Source organism: Oreochromis niloticus, linkage group LG2, assembly GCF_001858045.2.
Source record: "Oreochromis niloticus isolate F11D_XX linkage group LG2, O_niloticus_UMD_NMBU, whole genome shotgun sequence".
Classification (NCBI taxonomy): Eukaryota; Metazoa; Chordata; class Actinopteri; order Cichliformes; family Cichlidae; genus Oreochromis; species Oreochromis niloticus.
This window is the reverse complement of record NC_031966.2, coordinates 25687847-25707615: the sequence shown is the minus strand read 5'-3', so window position 1 is coordinate 25707615 and position 19769 is coordinate 25687847. Positions and strand designations below refer to the sequence as shown.

The window sequence follows — 19769 nt, the reverse complement described above, 5'->3', positions numbered from 1 at the left end:
TCTGAGAATTTCGCTGTTATAACATGGAATTCTCCCAACACCAAGGGTTAGATAATACTGTCATAAATGTTAGGTTATGAAGTGAGTGTTGACGTAACTTCTTGGCAATGCTCGAATGGAAACATGTGAGGTTGGATTTTTACTGAGGTTTGCGGCAATTTTAAAACATTCCTCTAGAGGGCGATGTTTAACCAAAAGATAAAATTAAATAAAAACAGAGAGTCCAGTATGACAGACACCAGCCAAATGTTTATACTGTGCTTACCAGAATGACAGCTGGCTGCTAGACTGGTAGGACTGAGTCAAGTCTCCTCTATGAAACGAATTAAGGGTTATTCAGTGTGTTAGTGGGTTACCTTGTTTCTTGGCGTTACGTGTGATGGTGTCTTTGAAGATTTTGCAGCTGGAGTTGTCACCTCCACACACTCCACAGTTGTCCTCCTGCTCCGAGGAGCCGACCACTCCGTCACATCCCACTTTCTGTTAATAAAGGAATGCAGAATTTGACACATGCTGATCTGAGCACCTGTGCGGCTGTCTTTCCACGCGCATTCCCTCACCTTACACTCCGCACCCACGCAGACACTGTGTGGGTCCTTGTATGAGCACCGCGTACCATCCAGGACCACTGTCTCCGTGAAGACTGCGGTTCTGGTCTCCTTGGACTGACAATGCAGGTAGCAGCGTTTGCTAGCTGGAAAGCAGACACAAATGATCACAGAGAATGAAAACCACTATCCAAGCGATTGTCACAGTGTCACCCCTGTGATCTGACTTGAAGATTTCATGTTTACAACCGACATGCGATTATTTTTATGCTCTGAATAAGCTCTCTGTGAGTCAGCGCGACACTTTGTCTCATTGTGTCTGTCTGAGTGAGTCATACTACAACTGCATGAGCCCCCAGAGATGAAGCCTGGCAGATAGTCCGAGTGTGAACGAACACTCCTACTTCATCACATTTATTACAGATGGCTACAATCCAGAGACCTTGTCTTTTGGAGCGTTGACACTAATAAACAGGTGGGAGACATGCAACAAAACTGCTCAGTTCGATCACATGGAGAAAACACAATCTTGTCAGGTTGGACTGAGAATGCACAAATAATGTACAAAATCCCTTCTCAGTGTTATAAGTCTTTTGCTGCTCTGTGGCAGTTGACACATGCACACACATTACAGCGGAGAAGAAGAACTACGGAGGCTAAACAACAAAATATATAACCTCGACTTTCTGATTCTTATCTGAGGAATCACCAGTCTAAGCAGACATGCCTAGACCTAGGTCTCCCCAGCTATCTCCTTCACTTCTTCTGGGGGACACTGAGCCAGCTGAGAGACATAATATGTCCAACATGTGCTTGTTCTTTCCTGGGGCCTGCTCCCAATTAGATATGCCCACAAAACCTCACCTAGGAGGCATCTCAGTCAGATGCTTGAACTACTTCAACTGCCTCCTTTGAATGTGGATGAGCAGTGGTGACTTTACACTGAGTCCCTATTTATGTACCAAACTCTTTACCCTATATGTAAGAGTGAGCACAGACACCCTACACAGGAAGCTCATTTCCACTGCTTGTATCTGCGATCTCGCACTTATGTTCACTTCTAACATGTCATGGCCATAGATCAGGAGTAGGCAACTCCAGGCCTCGAGTGCCAGTGTCCTGCAGGTTTTAGATATCACCCTGAGTCAACACACCTGAATCAAATGATTAGATCAATCAACAACCAGCCCTCTGAAGAACTTCAAGACATGTTGAGGAGGTAATTTAGCAATTTGAATGAGCTGTGTTTGATCAAGGACACATCTAAAACCTGCAGGACACCGGCACTCGAGGCCCACACCTCTTAATCTTTGAAATCAGGCGTTTGCCATTTCAGCAGTATAAAATCAAGCCCATAACTGTGCAGTCTACCTTTACAAACATTTGAGAAAGAATCGGTCATTCTAATGAACTCAATGGTATCGAGGATGGTACTGTAATAGGATGCCACCGTTGCAACAATTTAGTTCTTGAAATTTCTTCCCTTAAAGATTTTCCGCAATCAACTTTAAGTGGTTCTATTACAAAGTAAAAGTATTCAGGAAAGACAGCAACTGAGCCACAAAGTGGCAGACCACAAAAAAATCACCGACTGGGGTCGCCAAGTGCTGAAGCGCCCAGTGTGTACAAGTCTCCAGCGCTCTGCTGACTCAATAAGTTTAGAGCTCCAAATGTTCTCAGGCAATAACATCAGCACAAAAACTGGAACTTTTTGGGAGCTTCCTGTAGCTCAGACCTCAGGTTTTTGTTCATTCACTTAAAATGTCTTTTTTGAAGAAAAAAAACAACAACAACAAACAAACATCTGTCATTTAATTGTTTATTTATTATTTAATGTTTTTGGTGCAGTAAATGTCCAAAATCTATGCCCTTCTTCACATTTTTAAATGCCATCCAGTGACCAGTATAGAGCTTTTGCCTAGCTGATTCTTATGTTGGAAAACTCTGGCATAGATGGACCAATAAATCAGCAGTTTCCCTTTCACACTGAGCTCTTTTTTTAAAGCCTTGCAGAAGCAGCAAGACGCGGCCTTGCTAAATCTCCATTTTAGCTTGTGTCAAAAGTGCAAACTTCAAACTAAACATCAGTTTTTAATCCTAACTTTAGACATACTCTTCAACTATGTACAATAATACATGCAAAATCAAAAACACTCTGAATTATATTTAGTGTTATATTTTAGATCATTTCAAAAGATATTTTGGATTCAGGTACTTTTTTCAGTTTGACATTGCAAGGATTAGAGTTATGGTTAGCACATATGATGACTTAAACCTCAGAGAGTTAACACAAGAGATAAATATAGGTGAGGTTCTCTACATATAGATTAATAAACTATAGAAGAGAAACTACAAGTTCACATTCAGAGCAGACACTGTACTTTGTCAGAGTCACAGTCAACACACATCTGGAGATGTCAAGCTATAAATTGAATTCAGTTAAACCTCAGTTTTTTTCCTCCCTCATAGAAGCATGTGTACATTAACACACATGCAAGCACGAGCGCACACATCGAAAGGTAATTTGAGATGGTAAAAGCTTTGCTGAAAAATCTGCCATTTGGAAATAATAAAAATGAAGAAAAACAATTTAGCAAGACCTTCTTAGCTGACTTTGAGTAGCGTGACCTCTGTGTAGATAAGGAGACAGCTCAGCACTTTTCTCGAGGGCTGCCCTTTAGTTGGACGATAATTTAATATGTATCAGGAAGGCAGTGACATCTCAACTCAGAGGCAAGGGTGGAGCTTCACACTCACACAGTGTAATGTCAAAGGTTTGGAATATTAAGCAGAGAAATTTAGGTTTGGGTGAATATGAGAGTTTGTCCACATGTGCCAAATGTTTGGATACAGAAAAAGTTGGAGGAGGAGTTCAAATGACATCAGCAAAAGGGTGGAGAAAAAGAAGACACTGAGTTCATAGAAAATGAGTTTGAAAGTTGTGGCTTTTTACATTTTTTTTGTGGGAGGGCGTAGCCATACTTCAAAGCTGCACTCACTGCCAGATGTCAGTGACCATAGAAAAACACAACCTATATATATAAACGCTCCACAACCCAGCCACATTCAAGACTGTGCTTCCTCCTCTTGTTGGCTTTCATTTATATTTATGACTTCCACAGTATATCATCACTTAAAGTTTGTCTTTCCCAGGCTGGCTCATATCTCCACCCCAATACATCGTTTGCACGTGCATACTCACGGTCTGGGTGTTCATAAGGCAGCCAGTGGTGCTTGTTGGTGTAGATTTCAGAGTGAAGGGCCCAAGCGTGGCACTGCTCTTCTCTTGGATCGCTGTAAATATCCTCACACTCGTTGGTGTTGCACATCTGGAATTGGGAATCCTCCCCCACGCATTTCCGGCCTCCGTTGTGCGGTCTGGGGGAGTGGCAGGTCAGAGAGGACGGGAATATTTTGCTCTGGATTATTTTTTATCTCTGAAACCTTAATCATTCACATTTTTCAATCATTTTTATTAATGGCTCCTCTATCAGGAGTGACACAATACCTAAAACTGATATTTGTTTTTATACATGCAGTGGTAAAGAGTTTCCTACGTTGGATTGTTACAGCTGCGTGTGCGAAACTGTACTCCTCCACCACAGGTGCGCGAACACTGGCCAAACTCGCTCCATGCACCCCAGTTTCCATCTGGCCTCATGAGTCGGGTCAGCCAGATGCACATCTGTCAACAGGCCAAGCACATAAGTTACCAGTTGGAAATATTGTACAATAAAATACATTTTCTTTGCCTTCCAGAAGCATTGCGCTACACTTTATTGTAATAAAACAGTGTATAAATACCTTCCCTTCCCCACACATGGTTCCATCGATGGGTGGCCCTTTCTTAGTCTTGCAGAAGAACGGATTGTCTGGGTGGCTACACCACAGCTGCTTGCATGGTTCAAATGTGCGATACTGTGGGACACAGAGAGAAACCCATTCTCATAGCTGAAAGCTCCAACTTCCAACACACGCTAGTAGGATGAGATTAAACACTGAATAACGGAAGCACAAGTAGAGATGGGAGGAGAGATATCACAACAACAATAGCCACAACAATAGTATTATATCCAACACTAACAACACCAAACCTGTGCTGAGTCACTGCACTGTACATTATGCTCCACTGAGAGATACACAGCCATTCATGCAAACTAAACCAATGGATGTGTGTTTGCGTGAGAGAGACAAGACTCTCATAATGAGACAGCCTACAGCTAAGAATGTCACCACGGAGGGCAGAGGGCAAAAGGTTTCAAAAGCCATAGAGTGAGGTCACAGTGACCTCTAAAAATGCCCCTGGACACAGATCAAGTCCAAATTCTCCTTCTTGTCTGATATGAGCCACAGATGAGGATATCAACCAACCAAACCGAAGTGAAGTCCAGTGTCTGAGGGGCGGTGCCCTCCTCCCTCCAAAGGCTTTTCTACCCACCATGACCCCAGTGGACCTTTACAGGTCTTAGTGTGAGTCACAGTCAGTGGGTAGACTGTGGTAGGTAATCAGCAGTAAGATCAGACTGGAGGATCCTAAAAGCTGAGGAGAAAACATGGAAAAACAGCCTCTGTTCTGGCTAGGCCCTTTCCCCTTGGATGGGAAAGGCATCTTTCCAACCTTTTCCGCTCGTTTAAGTCGCGAGAGTGCCAATATAATGAGGCTCTTCCTGCCAGGGCTGCAGTGATTTAACACAGATTTTGCAGAAGAGGACTCGGGATATGGTACTGTTCAACTGCTGGATTGCACCACAGCCAACCAATGAACCAGTAGCTTCACAGTTGTTTTGAAAGATTTTAGCGCCACTTTGAAGCATTTTAGAATCCTGCAGACTAACATCCAACGTTAACATCCAAACTATGACAATGGGTAGGACAGATAAACAAAGTACAGTAAAAAGAAAAGAAATTGAAAATAAGGAGCAACATTACAAACAGTTACAACTTCAGAGGACAAATAGAAAAAGAAAGTCTGAGAAAATAAAAGACGAGGCCACATGTCTTCCAGGAGATGGGGTAACCTTACCTGCATTCCTGCCTGCCCCGCCTTTTGTAGCTGAGGGGAATGAGTTTGACAAGAGAATAGAGGGTAATCTAGCAAGGTGTGCAAAGCCCCTGAACAAGCTGTCAGTCAATTAAGCAACAGCCTCCCAACAGCGTGCCACAGTGGCTTCACAGTCATAGAGCGGGTGAGGGTGACTGGGGTAAAAAGGCCGGGCAAGATGCTGCAGCTGGGTGAAGCTTTTCGTGTTTACAAAGAGCTGCTTGTGACAGTTTCATGTAAAGGCACTGTGGTATCAAGGCATATGTAGTGTTATTATAAACAAATAAATAGTTTATTTCTATTTAACATTAACAACAGAAAAGAAGTATCTATCAAAACCAATTACCTGCTTTTAAGTAAGATGTCAATCCCACCAGAGGCCGGGAGAGGAAACAGAGGACATCAGAAGAACGTGAATAGCTGTGTATGAGTGACTCTCATTTCATTACAGTGTGGCTCTTGGTTAGTAAGGAAAACCTTCAGAGCTTAAGGGGTCACATAAAAAGTACATATGCCACAGTGAAATTCAGCAAACTGAACTGAATTAACCGATACAAGCAATTCAAAGCGAGCGAGAGGATAAAGTGATGCAAAGGTTGCAGAGGTTGACATCGTTGTGTTAGCTGAGTTTTCAGGTGTCAGTAAGCTAGCGACTGTATGCTAGTAAAGAGACTGTTTAGGACTACGCTGGTCTCTTACCGCGGTGCACGTCGTGTAGCCCACGCCGAAGTCAAAGCGGCACTGCTCGTTCATGGAGTAATGCAAACCAGGAAGTTGAGGCAGCGATGGCCAGTTGTGGTCAAAAGGGTCATCACGAAGACAGTCATAGGAACTGAAAGAAGAGTTTAAACATGTGTTCATCTTAATTTTCTTTTTTCTTTTCTATGTACACTATCGTCTGGCATTCTTTAGCCATAAAATGAGGACTGGGACTAATATCATATTCTTGTATTGATAAATTAACAATTAAATGGTGTTGTCACAATTTGGCAGACTTTAGTTTTCTCCCATTCTAATGACTTGAGCATGTGCATCTGCTCACTGGATCACTTTCGCTCCACCAACCGGTCACAGCAGATTGCATCCCTCCCTGAGTCTGGTGGAGGTTTCTTCCTGTTAAAAGGGAGTTTTTCCTTCCCACTGTCGCCAAGCGCTTACTCAAAGGGGGTCATTTGATTGTTTTGTCAATCAAAACAATCAAATGACCCTATAGCCATGGGGGTTTTCTCTCCACGATTGTAGTGTCTTTACAATATAAAGCACCTTGAGGTGACTGTTGTAGTGATTTGTTGCTATATAAATAAAATAAAATTGAATTGAATAGATTAAGTGGGATAAAACAGCAACTATTCAACTTCAGTTTAATTTTGGGGAAGTAGAAAAATCTGGTGAGCAAAGACTGGTGTTGGCATGGCCCAACAATGTCTGCGGGTTCAAAAGTGCTGTTGGGTGGCATGATGGCATGCGCCACACCGTATTCAAGCGATGTCTGAGGTCCTCTGTGCGTGACTGCTTCTTCCAATCCTCACCCGATGTGCTGCCTTCTCACTTGAACACTGGATTTTTCTACTAAAAGCTACTGTTTGATTTCTGAGGTGTGGCCAGAGCTCCAGCTCTCATCACCAGCAATGATCCCAAACATTAGAAGTGGATCAGTTTCACCCAGATGTTTCCTCCCTGTGTAATTTGAGATCTACCATAAAAATCACAGAGCGCACATGCAAGTAATCAAAAAGGGACACTGAGGGAGTGAACTGGAAGAAGCAGCCACAGTGGAAGCAGTGAAACTTTGCCCGAGAGAGTGGCATATAAAGGGAGATCAGTGATGAAACATTAGCAGAAACAAACACTTTAATTGGTTCAGTGTGATTTTAGCACGACTTGTAGATTTCCATGTTGTCAAATAGCCTAAAAAGTGATGCAAAGAAGTAATCAAATGCCTTTAGACGTTTAGGATATCGCTAGTCTTTATATATGTGAACATCATGGGCGACATAATTTTATAGGATTTTTGTACTTTGTAAAGTACAGAGTGTATCAAAAAGAATCATCTGATTCCAAAAGGCTATATCATTTAAAGCAGGGGTGGAGGAACTTGAGGTCTCAAGGGACGGTGTCCTACAGGTTTTAGATGTGTCCTTGATCCAACACAGCTGATTTAAATGGCTTCAAGTTCTCCAGAGGCCTGAAATGAACCAATCATTTGATTCAGGGTAATATTTAAAACCTGCAGGACACTGGCCCTCGAGGCCTGGAGTTCGAAACCTGTGACATAGAAGGCTGTGGTGAATTTTAAAACCCATGGATGAAAGCAAAGTTTTACATAGAAAAAACTTACAGTGTTCACAAGTGCTCAAAGTGCCCCCCTCCACACTCATAACAGTCAAACCTGTCCCATACATTTGCGAGCATGCAGCCGCTGATGTTGTTAGGGTACCTATCAGCAACTACAGGCAACAGGAAACTCACAAATCTGCTCTTTCTAACAGTACATGTTTCTATTGTTAACATTGAACGGTTGCAGAGTTAGAGCACTTTGAAATCGGCTGATTCGGTTTGATACGCCCTGTATATTTTTTATTCAAACCTAATCTTAAAGACAGCACAGACTGGCAATATCCATGCATCAGCTGGATCCAAATCATACCGATGCCAGCCCTGACCTTTAAAAGCCCATAAATCAAATACTTCTGTACGTGAGGTTGCATGTGTATGTGTCTGTGTCTCACTGAAGGTATCGTCCCAGCTCCTGCATGCTACATTTGGACCATTGAAAGCGGTGGAAAGCAGCTTGCACCAGAGGAGCCATGATGCTACCCAAGTGCACCTCGTCTCCGCAGCGGTTTCCCTGGCCATCATGCTCCATCCCCAGCCTATACAAGAGCGAGAGAAAGAAAAAAAAAAAGAAGAGACATCAAGAGAGAAGTAAAGGGAAAAAAGATGAACCAGTGGAGACAGATTGGGAACGTGTGGGAGTTAAAGAACATGAAACAAAGGCGGGAGGCAGTGTTAATTCACTCAACAGATATTGACTGAAGTGGACCAGCGATCTAAAGCTGTAATGCATCAATCCAATTCTTCAAGTGACTGCTTTGTTTTCTTTTGTTGTGCCAAGTTAGCAGGCTCGAACCATCATCACGGCAACGCACTTACACATGTCCGGTCTCGTGTGCCACCACAAAGGCGGAGGAGAAACCGTCCTCGTGGTTCAGGGTGCAGCTCCTAACCGGGTGGCACATGCCTGTCACCGGAGCATAACCTTAGCGACAAGGAAGAGAGAGAAAAACTTGAAAGATTTATAGACACACTAAAAGATTTATAGACGCTCAAACAATGATAGAGACAAAGTGTTCCAAATAAGCATTACAATTTTGGACAGTCAAAAGAAAATCTGCAGCACCGCTCAGTCAGTCAAAAGTAGTGTTTAATCTCACACTAATCTATTACATTACATGAATTTTCACAAGAATTTTACTTATCAAGCTCATAATCACACTGAAACATTTCTGGTCAGTCACCAAAGTCATACTGAAATACATTGATTGGTGAGAGGAACCCAAAGACACACTTATATTTACCTCTCACCCCAATGTCAGACTGCTATATAAAGATATATATGATGTATGATCCACACACCCACAAAGAAAACTGTGTCACCCACATAAGAACAAATGTGTTTGGATTTGCGTATCTGATCCTAACCCTAAACCGTCCCCTCCCACCTCTGCGTATGCTAATCTCTTGCTCCCTGTGAGCTTTTCTGTCCTGAAATGCCTTTAATTGTGACTCTGTGGCTGGCCCTTCTCTGTTTATTGATTTTCTGCTGCTGAAGGATGAGCCCAAGGGCAGCTGAAGGGCTTCTGGATAGCTAGGCCACTGCCTTTAGAGGCCTCTCCCCTGGGCCTGACTGTTAGCCTGTACTCTGCTGCACAGAAAAACCACCAACCACCAAAGCCACAGCAGCACTACGCAGCTACATGAGAGAAAGGCAGAAAGAAGAGAGATTTCTCTGAATGATGGATTTTATTTTGTCAGGGGAGCAAATGCATTTGATTTAGATGCATGTACCATTATGCTAAACACATTATGAAAGCTGATTGTGTACATGTCTTTAAGTACCCTGCATTCCCGTGGGGCCAAATTCCTGCCGTGTGAGGAAGATGGCGTGGTCGTGATACTCGGCGTCCCCTGTGTCTTGCTTCTGTTGCAGAAAGGCCCAGCGACACACATTCTCCAGACTCTGGGATGGGTTTCCAAGTTCAATCAGGCTCATGGACTGGAAAGACATTCACACGCAAAGGTAAAATAAGAAGAGGGATAAAAAAAAAATCATACAAGAAACATTGTTTCTTGTTCTAGTTCTGAAACATTATCCTCCTCAGCCCTGTAGGGGGCAGTGTCACAATGTTATATATTGTCAGCACATCTTGTAAATTGCTGATGTGTACAACAAAAATACACACACACACATACACTCAGGGGGAAGGACAGTACTTACAAAATAATAAATGAACTCTGAATTGATAATTTCAGTCATGAACATGAACTAGAACAAAAGCAGCCTGTTAACGAGCTATGCACTAGTAGTCAAAAACATGCCCAATTACAAAATATTTACTTACAGTTACTTGCATAATGCCAACACCCACACAAACACCCAGATGCTTGCAGTTGCTTCCACTCACCTTCACCTCGCATGCTCTTTCTTATTAGGATCTCTGCTTATCTACACCCCGCCCCCTTCGAAGCTTTCCATGTCTGCCTTTGCCTCTTTTCTACATTCGCTCTCTGTTTTCACACATGCACAATGCACAGCTGAGAGAGTGCGCGCGGTGTGAGTGAGTTGCACTGAAGACATATGGCCTGCCTCTGTACACATGATGAAGTGTGAAGCCTGCACACCGCGTAAACACCCCGTTAGACAACGCACGGTACACCTATGTGGTTCCTCATGTTCATCAGTTGCTCGTGAGTGTGTTTCGGGGGTATTTTTAATGATCTTTCAAAATGTGTTTGCAATGGTGTGTCGTGTGTGTAAATGTTGTGTTGGAGTGTATGAAGTGTGGGAGTGTGAGTGCGCCCGCATTCAGGGTCACACAGCCAATCTGCAGGCTGTCTGGGTGCAGCTCTGTTGCCACGGTAATTGGGAATGATGGACAGCCGGAGCTTTGGCTGAAGCTGCATAGGGGCTGGCCCAGAATGACCAATGTAGTGCGGTGTGTGTGTGTGTTCGCACGCGTGTGTGGCGCTCGTGCATGTGCGAGTGTGTGTTTCCAGAGTTCTACTGGGACTGTGGACATGTAGCGAGAGGAGAGGAAGAGATAAGGCTACAGCAGCGTAAGTATATCACAGAGCACCTATCCAGCAATAAAATCACTTGTATCATCTGTTGTGGTAATCCCTGCCCTCCTCCATTTCTGCCGTGTCTTGCTTTATCGCTCTTTTTCCTCTCTTCCACTTTTTCTCGCTTCCTCTATCTGCACAGATGTGCAGATAGTGTTACAGTAAAGAAGAGAAGGATGCCCCCACCCCACCTCACCCTGCCAACCCATTGTCCAGTCTCTCTCTTTATGAATGAGGGAGGGCTATCATTGATTGTTTATCTTTGCCTGGACTTCCCATGATTCTGTGCTGCAACCCACTGGGAAGAAGGCTGATTGCATAACGGGAAGAGCTTCTGTGTGTGCTTTGGTGCTGAACTGTGAAGGCGTGCAACTTGAAAACACTCCCCTGGGACGCTGCATGCTTTTAGTTCCTCTTTTGCTCAGTCCACTGGAATAACAGGCTCTGGGCATCAGCGTGTGCTGATGAGTATGCGGGTGTGTCTGTGTGTTTGTTTATGACACTGTATGCATGACTTTGCCATGCTTTCTATAGGTACTTAAAGCGACGGTAGCAAAATAGAGAGACGAGGCGTCCACTTTCCAGGAACTGCATCTCAGTTGGCTTTTCAGCAGAACTCGTGTAGTTTCAGGTCTTACCTTGCCGTAGCCCAGCATGATAATCCGCACCAGAACCACATTGATTTTTGCTCCTAAAGAACTGTCATGGTAGATGTCATTCACCTGGAATCATACACCAAAACACAAGGGAAAAAACAGCGTCAGTAGAAGAAATAAACCCTTTATAGAACACTTTAATATAACCTAAACAAACTCTGAGGTGTAACAAAAAACAAAATAATTTGTCTGCGGTTGAAAATTTTAACAATTTTTCAAAGTTTCAAACACGTTGACATTTTCATCAAAACGCTTATTTGCTGTCTTGGTAAGAACTGTCAGGGTGTCGCTGAACAGTCACAACAGTTTTAAAGGTGTTGATGCATTGGGATACACTCATTCGGTTCAGTGAATACATCCATGCATGCATCTATGGCTGTGCTGGATTCACAACTGTGAGCTTATATTTGTGTGACTTTGGTACTAACACAGAAGGTCGAGTGGGATGTCCACCAATTAGAAGGTCGGTAGTTCAATTCTTTAATGTGCATGTCGAGTTATCCTGGGGCAACAGTATCCATAGTATCCTCGGACACTGTACCGCAAGCGTCCCCTAGGACATCCATCAGATTTGTCACTATGTGAATGGGTGAATGAGGCTTGTAATAAGAAAAAAACTTCGAATGACTGCATTCACAAAATATAAAACATCTTCATTCAGTGAGCGTCTCCTCACAGATGATTCCCCTCTTTTCAAAACAGTAATGCATATTTATGTACACATGACCTGAAGCCCAATACTTGTCTTTACAAAACAAAGCTATATGTGAAAACACAAATCAGACATTAAACAGTAGATAACTTCCTAACTCCTTTGTACAACATCCATACTGTATGTTGCACATCTGAGAATAGCACAGGTGGTGAAATAACAGCAAATGAGATGGCATCATGTGCCCTGCCTTGTGCTCGCTCTATACGGCTTCCTCTCCTATCCCAGGGTATTTCCAGTAATGCGAATGTAGACTAAATGTGGACTGTGAGCTCCCACTGTGTGTTCCATGTGAAAAAAGAACAACTTCAGAGAATTTTCCAACCTGATTCTTCCACCGTTTTCTGGAGGCCGTGTGTAAAAACAGCTACGCACACCTGCAATCCACGATTGGTCCATTCAGAACACGCATGCTTTAATCGAGGATTGCACTAGTCTAACTAATAAAGGAAGTAAGAGTGAGCAATAATCGTATTTCAGATAAAATTTATTTCCTGTTACACTTTCAATACACTTCAGGCTGCTTGCGAACGGCCAAGATGCGCAGCTGCCCTGGCCACCTGGCTGTCGATTGGCTCCCCAAAGGCAGAAAACTTTATTCTATAGCGACACCTCGAAATATGGCATCTTCACAGGAAGTGTCCCTCAAGGTGCTCTCTTCCAGCTACAGCCATGTTCACTGGAACTCATGTGAAGCTGTTTTGGATGCTATTATTAGTAATGATCTGTCCCACTGCTGCTTTTTTACCCTTCATCTGTAAAAGGCTGATGGGGCATTGTTGATACCCTGCTGGGCAGGCAGGTGGCGCTTACGCCTACATTTGTGAACGTGATACCTCGAGAACGAGATGACGTAGGAGCTTTAAATTGATACCATAGATGCATCTACTAAAAATCTCTGAGAAGTTCCAATCTCAGTGACCTTGACTTGAAGGTAAAGTTGAGAGTTCAACTTCACAAGATTTCTGAAAATCGTCTGCATGGGATAACTCAAAAACGCCGCAATGTAGGATTTTCAAATTGGTACCACAGGTGTGTGCACCAGGACACTAAGGGGTAGCACTGGTGGTCGCCAGTATTTTTCACACTGCAGTGGTTATGTCAAACCAAGAAACTGATAAAAGTTGAGAGTCTTCTTTTGATGCATTTTACCACAAGGCAGATTGCTGTACATATTTTGCAAGACTCTCCCTCTCTGGGATGGGAAGACTCTGCCTTTCTATCTCTCTTTTAACCCATCAAGTTGCTAAATAGTTGTGAGATGTTCCACCAGGTGTTTTGCTGCCCATGCCCCAATTTCTCTAAACATGCAAAGGCATCAGTTCTGTGTTATTTACATTTTACTCATCCAAACATTTGGAAAGTGGTTTGTGCCTCCAAAGAGCATATTTTTACCTTCTGCTTTATAACAGGGTTTTGATCTAGATGACCTGTAGATATTTTGGAAAAGTAGAAGTAAGTGAAAGAGAATTAACGCCTAAAATCTGTTTTTTTAACCGCTATACATGTTTATGTTCTTATGCAGTCCTAATTAATTTAGGAAGTCTCCTATGACTTACAAGTCGTAAGCTACAAGTGACAATTATGTGACAGCACAGTGTTATAGTGGTCCTCAATGAAGAGGGTTTTTGGTTTAAGCCTACTCTGGGGTTTGCAAAGTCTCCCTCTTTCTCTGTGGTTTCTTTCCAGACACTCCAGCTTTCACCCACAAAGACATGCATGTTAGGTTATGGTGTGAATGTGACCATGAATGGGTCTATGTCTTTTTATGTTGGGCCTACAATAGACCTGCGACTTTGGGTGTATCCCGCCTCTCACCCTGTGACAGCTGGGATAGGCTCCAGCTTGCACTCAGATGGATGGATGGGTAATTATAGATTACAAAGCTGATATAAGAAGCGCTTCATGAGAAAGTTGTAAAAAGAATATATTTATTAACTAAAGAGTGAAACAAACAAAATAAATAAATAACTAATAAAGATATGACTTCTTCTAACAGGAGCTCAAGACAAAGAGAGAGGAAAGTGAGTCAAAAATTAGAAGGGATGGGTAAAGCATGTAGAGGATGGTTAGGGAACTCAGTATCCCATGACCATGGATGGACAACAGATGAGGAAGATGCAAAGGATGGGAAGAGCCATAATACAAGAAAACAAGGTAATCTGTGACAAAGTAGATGCAGAAAGCTCTCTTCTGTCTCTCTCTCTCACACACACACATGCACAAAGCCACCGAGAGAGAGGTAAATTGGCACTGGAGTTGAGACCTGCTGTCCTCAGTGGCTGTGCGTGGTGCCTAATGAGGCAAAGGGATGTAAAAACAGACAGCCATAATGAGATGGCTGATGGACATGCTGTGGAGAAGGAGAAACACACATTCTGTACACGCAAATACACACACACCCATATAGACACACAGAGAGACGGAAAGAGAGAAAGACAAGGAACAAAACTGTAGACACATCCAGCGATCGAAAGCCATGTGAAAGAGTTAAGGAATGCTATGAATAGAGACAGTGAGGCAGACGGAAAGAAGACCAGAAGCTGAGCGTAGAGGGGAGAAGCAGCAAAGGTTTAAGGGAAGAAAAGAGGAAAAGCTTGGAAAGCATTTTTACGTAGAGTTGTGTGAGAAGATTTTTTATCTTTTTAAGGGAAAAAAAAGAAAGAGCATCCACGAGTGAGCTAATGCTTTTCCTTTTTTTTTTTTTTTTTTACATATGCAGAGTAAAGTTGGAAATTCCAGCATCTTGTTCGGAAAAATCCAGTGGCCTCATTCTTGAAGTCTGACTAGCAATTTGTTATCCACAAACTGTCTGGAATTTATTTACTTCATCACGTCAAAGCACAAGCATGTCTGCTACCTAGAGCAGTAAGAGCTTTACAACATGTTCTGAAACCTCAAAATAAAGTCATGTTTGGCTTTCACTGTTGCATTTATGTCATTCGGGACATCTGCTAGCTGCCAGCAGTCTGAAGTAACTTTCTAATGGAGGAAATGTTATTACGGTAACATCAGCAGCTTTCAGTGCAAGAAGTATTTTGCATGAAGAAAATCACATGTTGAAAGCATCTGTGGTGAAAATAATGCAGGCTGTAATTAATCTGAGAAACTGACTGCAATTTTTTGACCTGTAAGTGGGAATGGAGACAGAGTGTTGCTTATAGGCAAGAAGGTAATACTTGGTGATTTGATCATAGGGGACTGAGCACTACTAAAAGTGCTGGATGTGTATTTTGTGAATTCATTCACCAGCAAAAATTGGCTTTCACTAGTAAAGCAGCAAGACCCCCAACAGAGTGTAGCCCGGCTAGAAAAATAGTAAAAACTAATGTTTGATGTTTTAATAATGCAAATAAACTTTTTTGGTTAACTGAGAGATAGATGAATTAGATGACCTGAGTTGTTTTTCCATGAGTCCCTACTGCTGCCCTGCTGCAGTCACCACTGTGTTCATGTTACAGCATCAAAAATACACAGGTAACTAAGGTTTATATAGAGAGAGAGCTTTCCAAGAACAAAAGTCACAAAGTGCTTTACAATACTGAACAAGATACAACAATTAAAAAGGTATAAAATGATAGAACTAAATAAAGGCAAGTCTGCACAAGTGGATCTTAAGTTTCTTTTTAAAGGTATCAAAAGTGTCCACAGATCTTAGGTCCAATGGAAGCAGCTTGATGGCCAGAATCTTACAGTCGCCTTTTGTTTTAAACCTAGATCTAGGTACAGCCAACAAGGACTGATCAGAAAACCTCAGAGATCTAGACGTTACGTATGGATGTATTACCTTATCGATGTATCAAAGCACCTGACCGTGGAAGGATGTGAAATTGATCGCCAAAAGTTTAAATTGAACCCTAAGCTTTATGGCAGTAAGGAAGAAAGAATCAGTATTATATGGAACTTTTAGGGGACCTGGTGATAAGCCTCATGGCAGCATTAGGGTTCAGTTGTAAGCGAGCCAGGGATGATTTGCTCAAGAAAAGATATAATGAATAATAAAATAAAGTCTTGATGACATAAATGCATGTATAACTATTACCATTTCGCTTTAAATTACAATATATTTAAAATGGGCATTGCTCTGCAGATCATTAAAAACAAGCAAGCATAGGAGAGGCAACATGCTTTTCAAAGCTGAACATCATTCTTAGATATCGGCGCCATTTGTGTGAGTCGAGCACATGTGTTGAGGCTAAAAGCGATTGTGCTGTTATGTTGTCCAGAACGTGCTCAGTGGTGAGTGAGACAGTATACTTTTAGGAGTTGTGGAGCAGAAAAGTCAGCTAGCCATTAAGCTAACAGCCACATTATAAAATGCCATAGACTTATGCTAGCATGTCGCGTGTGTGGGAAACGTGGCTAGCAAGCAGCAGTTCTTGTACTTTGAAACTATGTAACTATGTATTCTGTTACTGTTAAAAGTTACTTTGGTTATGTAAGATTATCTTGATGCATTTCCAAGTATTTCCATATGCATTTCCACAATTATTCCCTTCAGTTTCCGGCTTTAAAATAAAGTGATACATCTCAGGATTTTTATTGATATGATATAATTACATTTATCCTTAAGCTAAACCAGTCAGCATGATTTACTCTGTGTTAGAATTAGTACGCAGATTATTCAGTCAAGGAAATCGTAGAATCAGAGTGACAATATGGGAAAATACTGAATTACAACTAAAGGTAAGTAACAGAAGGAACAGAACATGCTTCAATGTGAAAAACAGCACAGCAAGTTGAGCTAAATCTCACACCTTTATAAGATGATGAGTTGTTTAATCCAAAACAAGGCATCGTATGCTGTAAATGTGTTCTACCAGACAAATGTAATGATGGTATAAGGTCTAATTTAAGTACAAAATAGGATCCGATTTCAATAATACTAACACGTAAGTAAATTCTCTCTCTATTTATTGCTGAATTCAGAAAAGGTGGAAAAGATGCAATGTGGGACACAGTGGGAAGACGAGGAAAAGTTCTCTTCAGGCGACCTTGTGTACGGTTACACTACACAGGTTTGTTGTTGTCTCTGCTTAACCCAGTCTCAGATGGTGTGTGAGTGTGTGTGTGTTTGTGAGAGAGAGAGGGTGACACAGAGAGACTAAATGTGTGCCATTGCAGTTTTCATCTTTCCTCCTTTCTGTTTTCCTGTGTGTGTTTACTTACTGGTAATTCTGCTCATTTGGGAATATATGTGTCAGTCCCTTGTTATCTTTGCAGGTTGAAGCATATGCCTGGGGGTGACATACGTACTCTGCAGGTTGTCCGCTGTGTTTGTTTAAGATGGACATAAACACTTTGGTCACTTTTCCCTGGGCCTGATCTCCAGCCTGTTTCCTTGACAACTGTTATGCCAATTAGGGGAGGTTGACTTCCAGGCGACCCTGACACTCTAATGAGACATGCATGCACACATGCACAGGGGCAGTGTAGTGTCCTTTCAGTGCCAACTTTGGCTTTATGTGTCTTCTTACACACTTATCTCACAGATGGTAAAGGCTGGAGGACAGATATGGCACAGCAAACCGTAATCCAAAACACTCCCACATATTTGCCGAGATACGCTTATCCACTCACACGCACGGTCCTTGTGCCGCTCGCTGTCTTCTGACATTCTGAAAGGGCCACACTAGGTGTCATTCCTTATAACCAAGCCTATACATGCAAATCCAAGACAGCTTGTGTATTAATTACTACAGGCTCAGAGGTCAACAACGCACAAAGTCATCACTATCACATATTTACTGCAGCGAGAGACTGTCACTAAAATGAAAGAAGGAACACAAGAATAAGTGTGGAGGCATGACCAAACTTAATCACCGACAATTACAGCAGTACATATTTCAAATTCAAATTAATTGTGTTCATTTGTTTGTTTGTGCTCATCATAATTGGGAATATAGGCCGGTTTTATTTATGTGTACAAACAACTCATGTAAAAAAAAAAAAAAACTTTGGTGACTTCAGGTGTGTCACAGTGAAGTGAAGGGTTGCTATTTTAGTGTGCATGTTTGTTCAACTGCTGTCACCTCATTCACAGGTTCACACCTGCATTTAGTGTTACAATGACAGACTACGAATGCCTTCATAAGGACTTTACTACATTTAAGCCAGTATTTTTGCAGTGCTTCGTACTCGAATTTCATGTGTTTAAAGAAGCTCATCTTGGAAAATGGATTTCATTTATTAGGCGGTACGATTTTACAGAGATACATTTTGGAAATATGCCTTAAAAACATTCTCAGCTGCTGATGAGACAGAACTGAGTCATCAAATAAAATTTGGCTGAAGTGCTACATAAATTAGATAAGGCTTTAGACAGCTTCGCTACATCTTTTTTCATCGACACACATGGGAATATTTAAAAACTGAAACCCAGGATTTGAGTTCTCAGTCTCACAATGCTCCTTACACATTTGTGACACTTCTCGCTAACAAGGTGTCTATTATTACCTGGACTACATCTCCTTTCCCAGCTCTTCCTGCCACCTATTAATATGAGTTTTCACTGCCTCTAGGAGCTTTGGTAAAGACAAAAGTGAAAGATCTGCAGCACTTTCCAGACAGCTCTTATAGACAGGATCTTTATCATAGTGGAGGCATAAAACTGTAGACGAAACGCGCATCAGCGTACCTCATCAAAATTAAATATGCACATGCATGTTTGCACACACACACACACACACACACATACGCGCCTCCATTAGCAGACTATTTTGGAGAGTGTAATTAAGACTTTGTAGCACCTCTGCAAAGGTCTCCCTTAATGGGTGAGAGAAAAAGGCATATAGACAAATCACCGTTGGCAACAAAGTGTATCACCACTGCCGCAAGAAGATTACCGTACCAGTGCCACAGCACAACACATTCATTGTGATATTAAGTAATTGCTTAATATTGCAATAAGCTCATTGATTCACCGCTCTGACTCTCATTATTTATGATTAGCGGATGTACTGCCTTGAAGACTTGAAGTGCTGCATGGTTGATGATATGCACTGTCGAACAAAGCACTGGAGTGAAAGCTACACCACAGTCTGTGCTAAAGAAGCTAGCCATGTGTACCCTCATAGTTCTGCAGTCAGTGTTGGGAATGTTTAACGTCCAATGCCCTATTTAAGTCTTGTCTGTGCACCGTCCTCACTGTTACGACTGTTACCCTCAGTGTCCTTATCTGAACCCTCTACACCCTCTGCCTACTTTTACACTCACTTGTTCCCTGGACCTATTCTGGAACTGAAGATTCCTCACTACACTCACTGTTTGTCCCACAAAAAGCAATGTATGGGTGGGTTGATACAAAAAATAGTCCCCAGCTATAGTTTTGACACAAATACAGACAAATAACAGACTCTTGATACTTTTACTAAATAAAAAAGGCAAAGCAGTTCCCGGCTTTCAACATTTGGCCATAACCCATCCATCCATCTATTTATTAATCCATTATCTTTATTTTTTTAACGTAT

At 42.1% G+C, this 19769-nt stretch overlaps 1 protein-coding gene across 1 annotated transcript in view; it reads right to left on the bottom strand.

Moving 5' to 3' along the window:
* Positions 1–19769, bottom strand: part of LOC100693470 (A disintegrin and metalloproteinase with thrombospondin motifs 2) — a 141221-nt gene that overhangs the window by 12944 nt on the left and 108508 nt on the right. Inside the window, exons 5-14 of the mRNA XM_019367007.2 lie at positions 11571–11654; positions 9709–9865; positions 8743–8848; positions 8319–8462; positions 6289–6421; positions 4353–4466; positions 4106–4233; positions 3751–3926; positions 561–694; positions 357–480 (exon numbers count right to left, since the gene is read on the bottom strand). Of these exons, the coding sequence (XP_019222552.1) occupies positions 357–480; positions 561–694; positions 3751–3926; positions 4106–4233; positions 4353–4466; positions 6289–6421; positions 8319–8462; positions 8743–8848; positions 9709–9865; positions 11571–11654 (1300 nt within the window). The remainder of the gene's footprint in view (positions 1–356; positions 481–560; positions 695–3750; positions 3927–4105; positions 4234–4352; positions 4467–6288; positions 6422–8318; positions 8463–8742; positions 8849–9708; positions 9866–11570; positions 11655–19769) is intronic.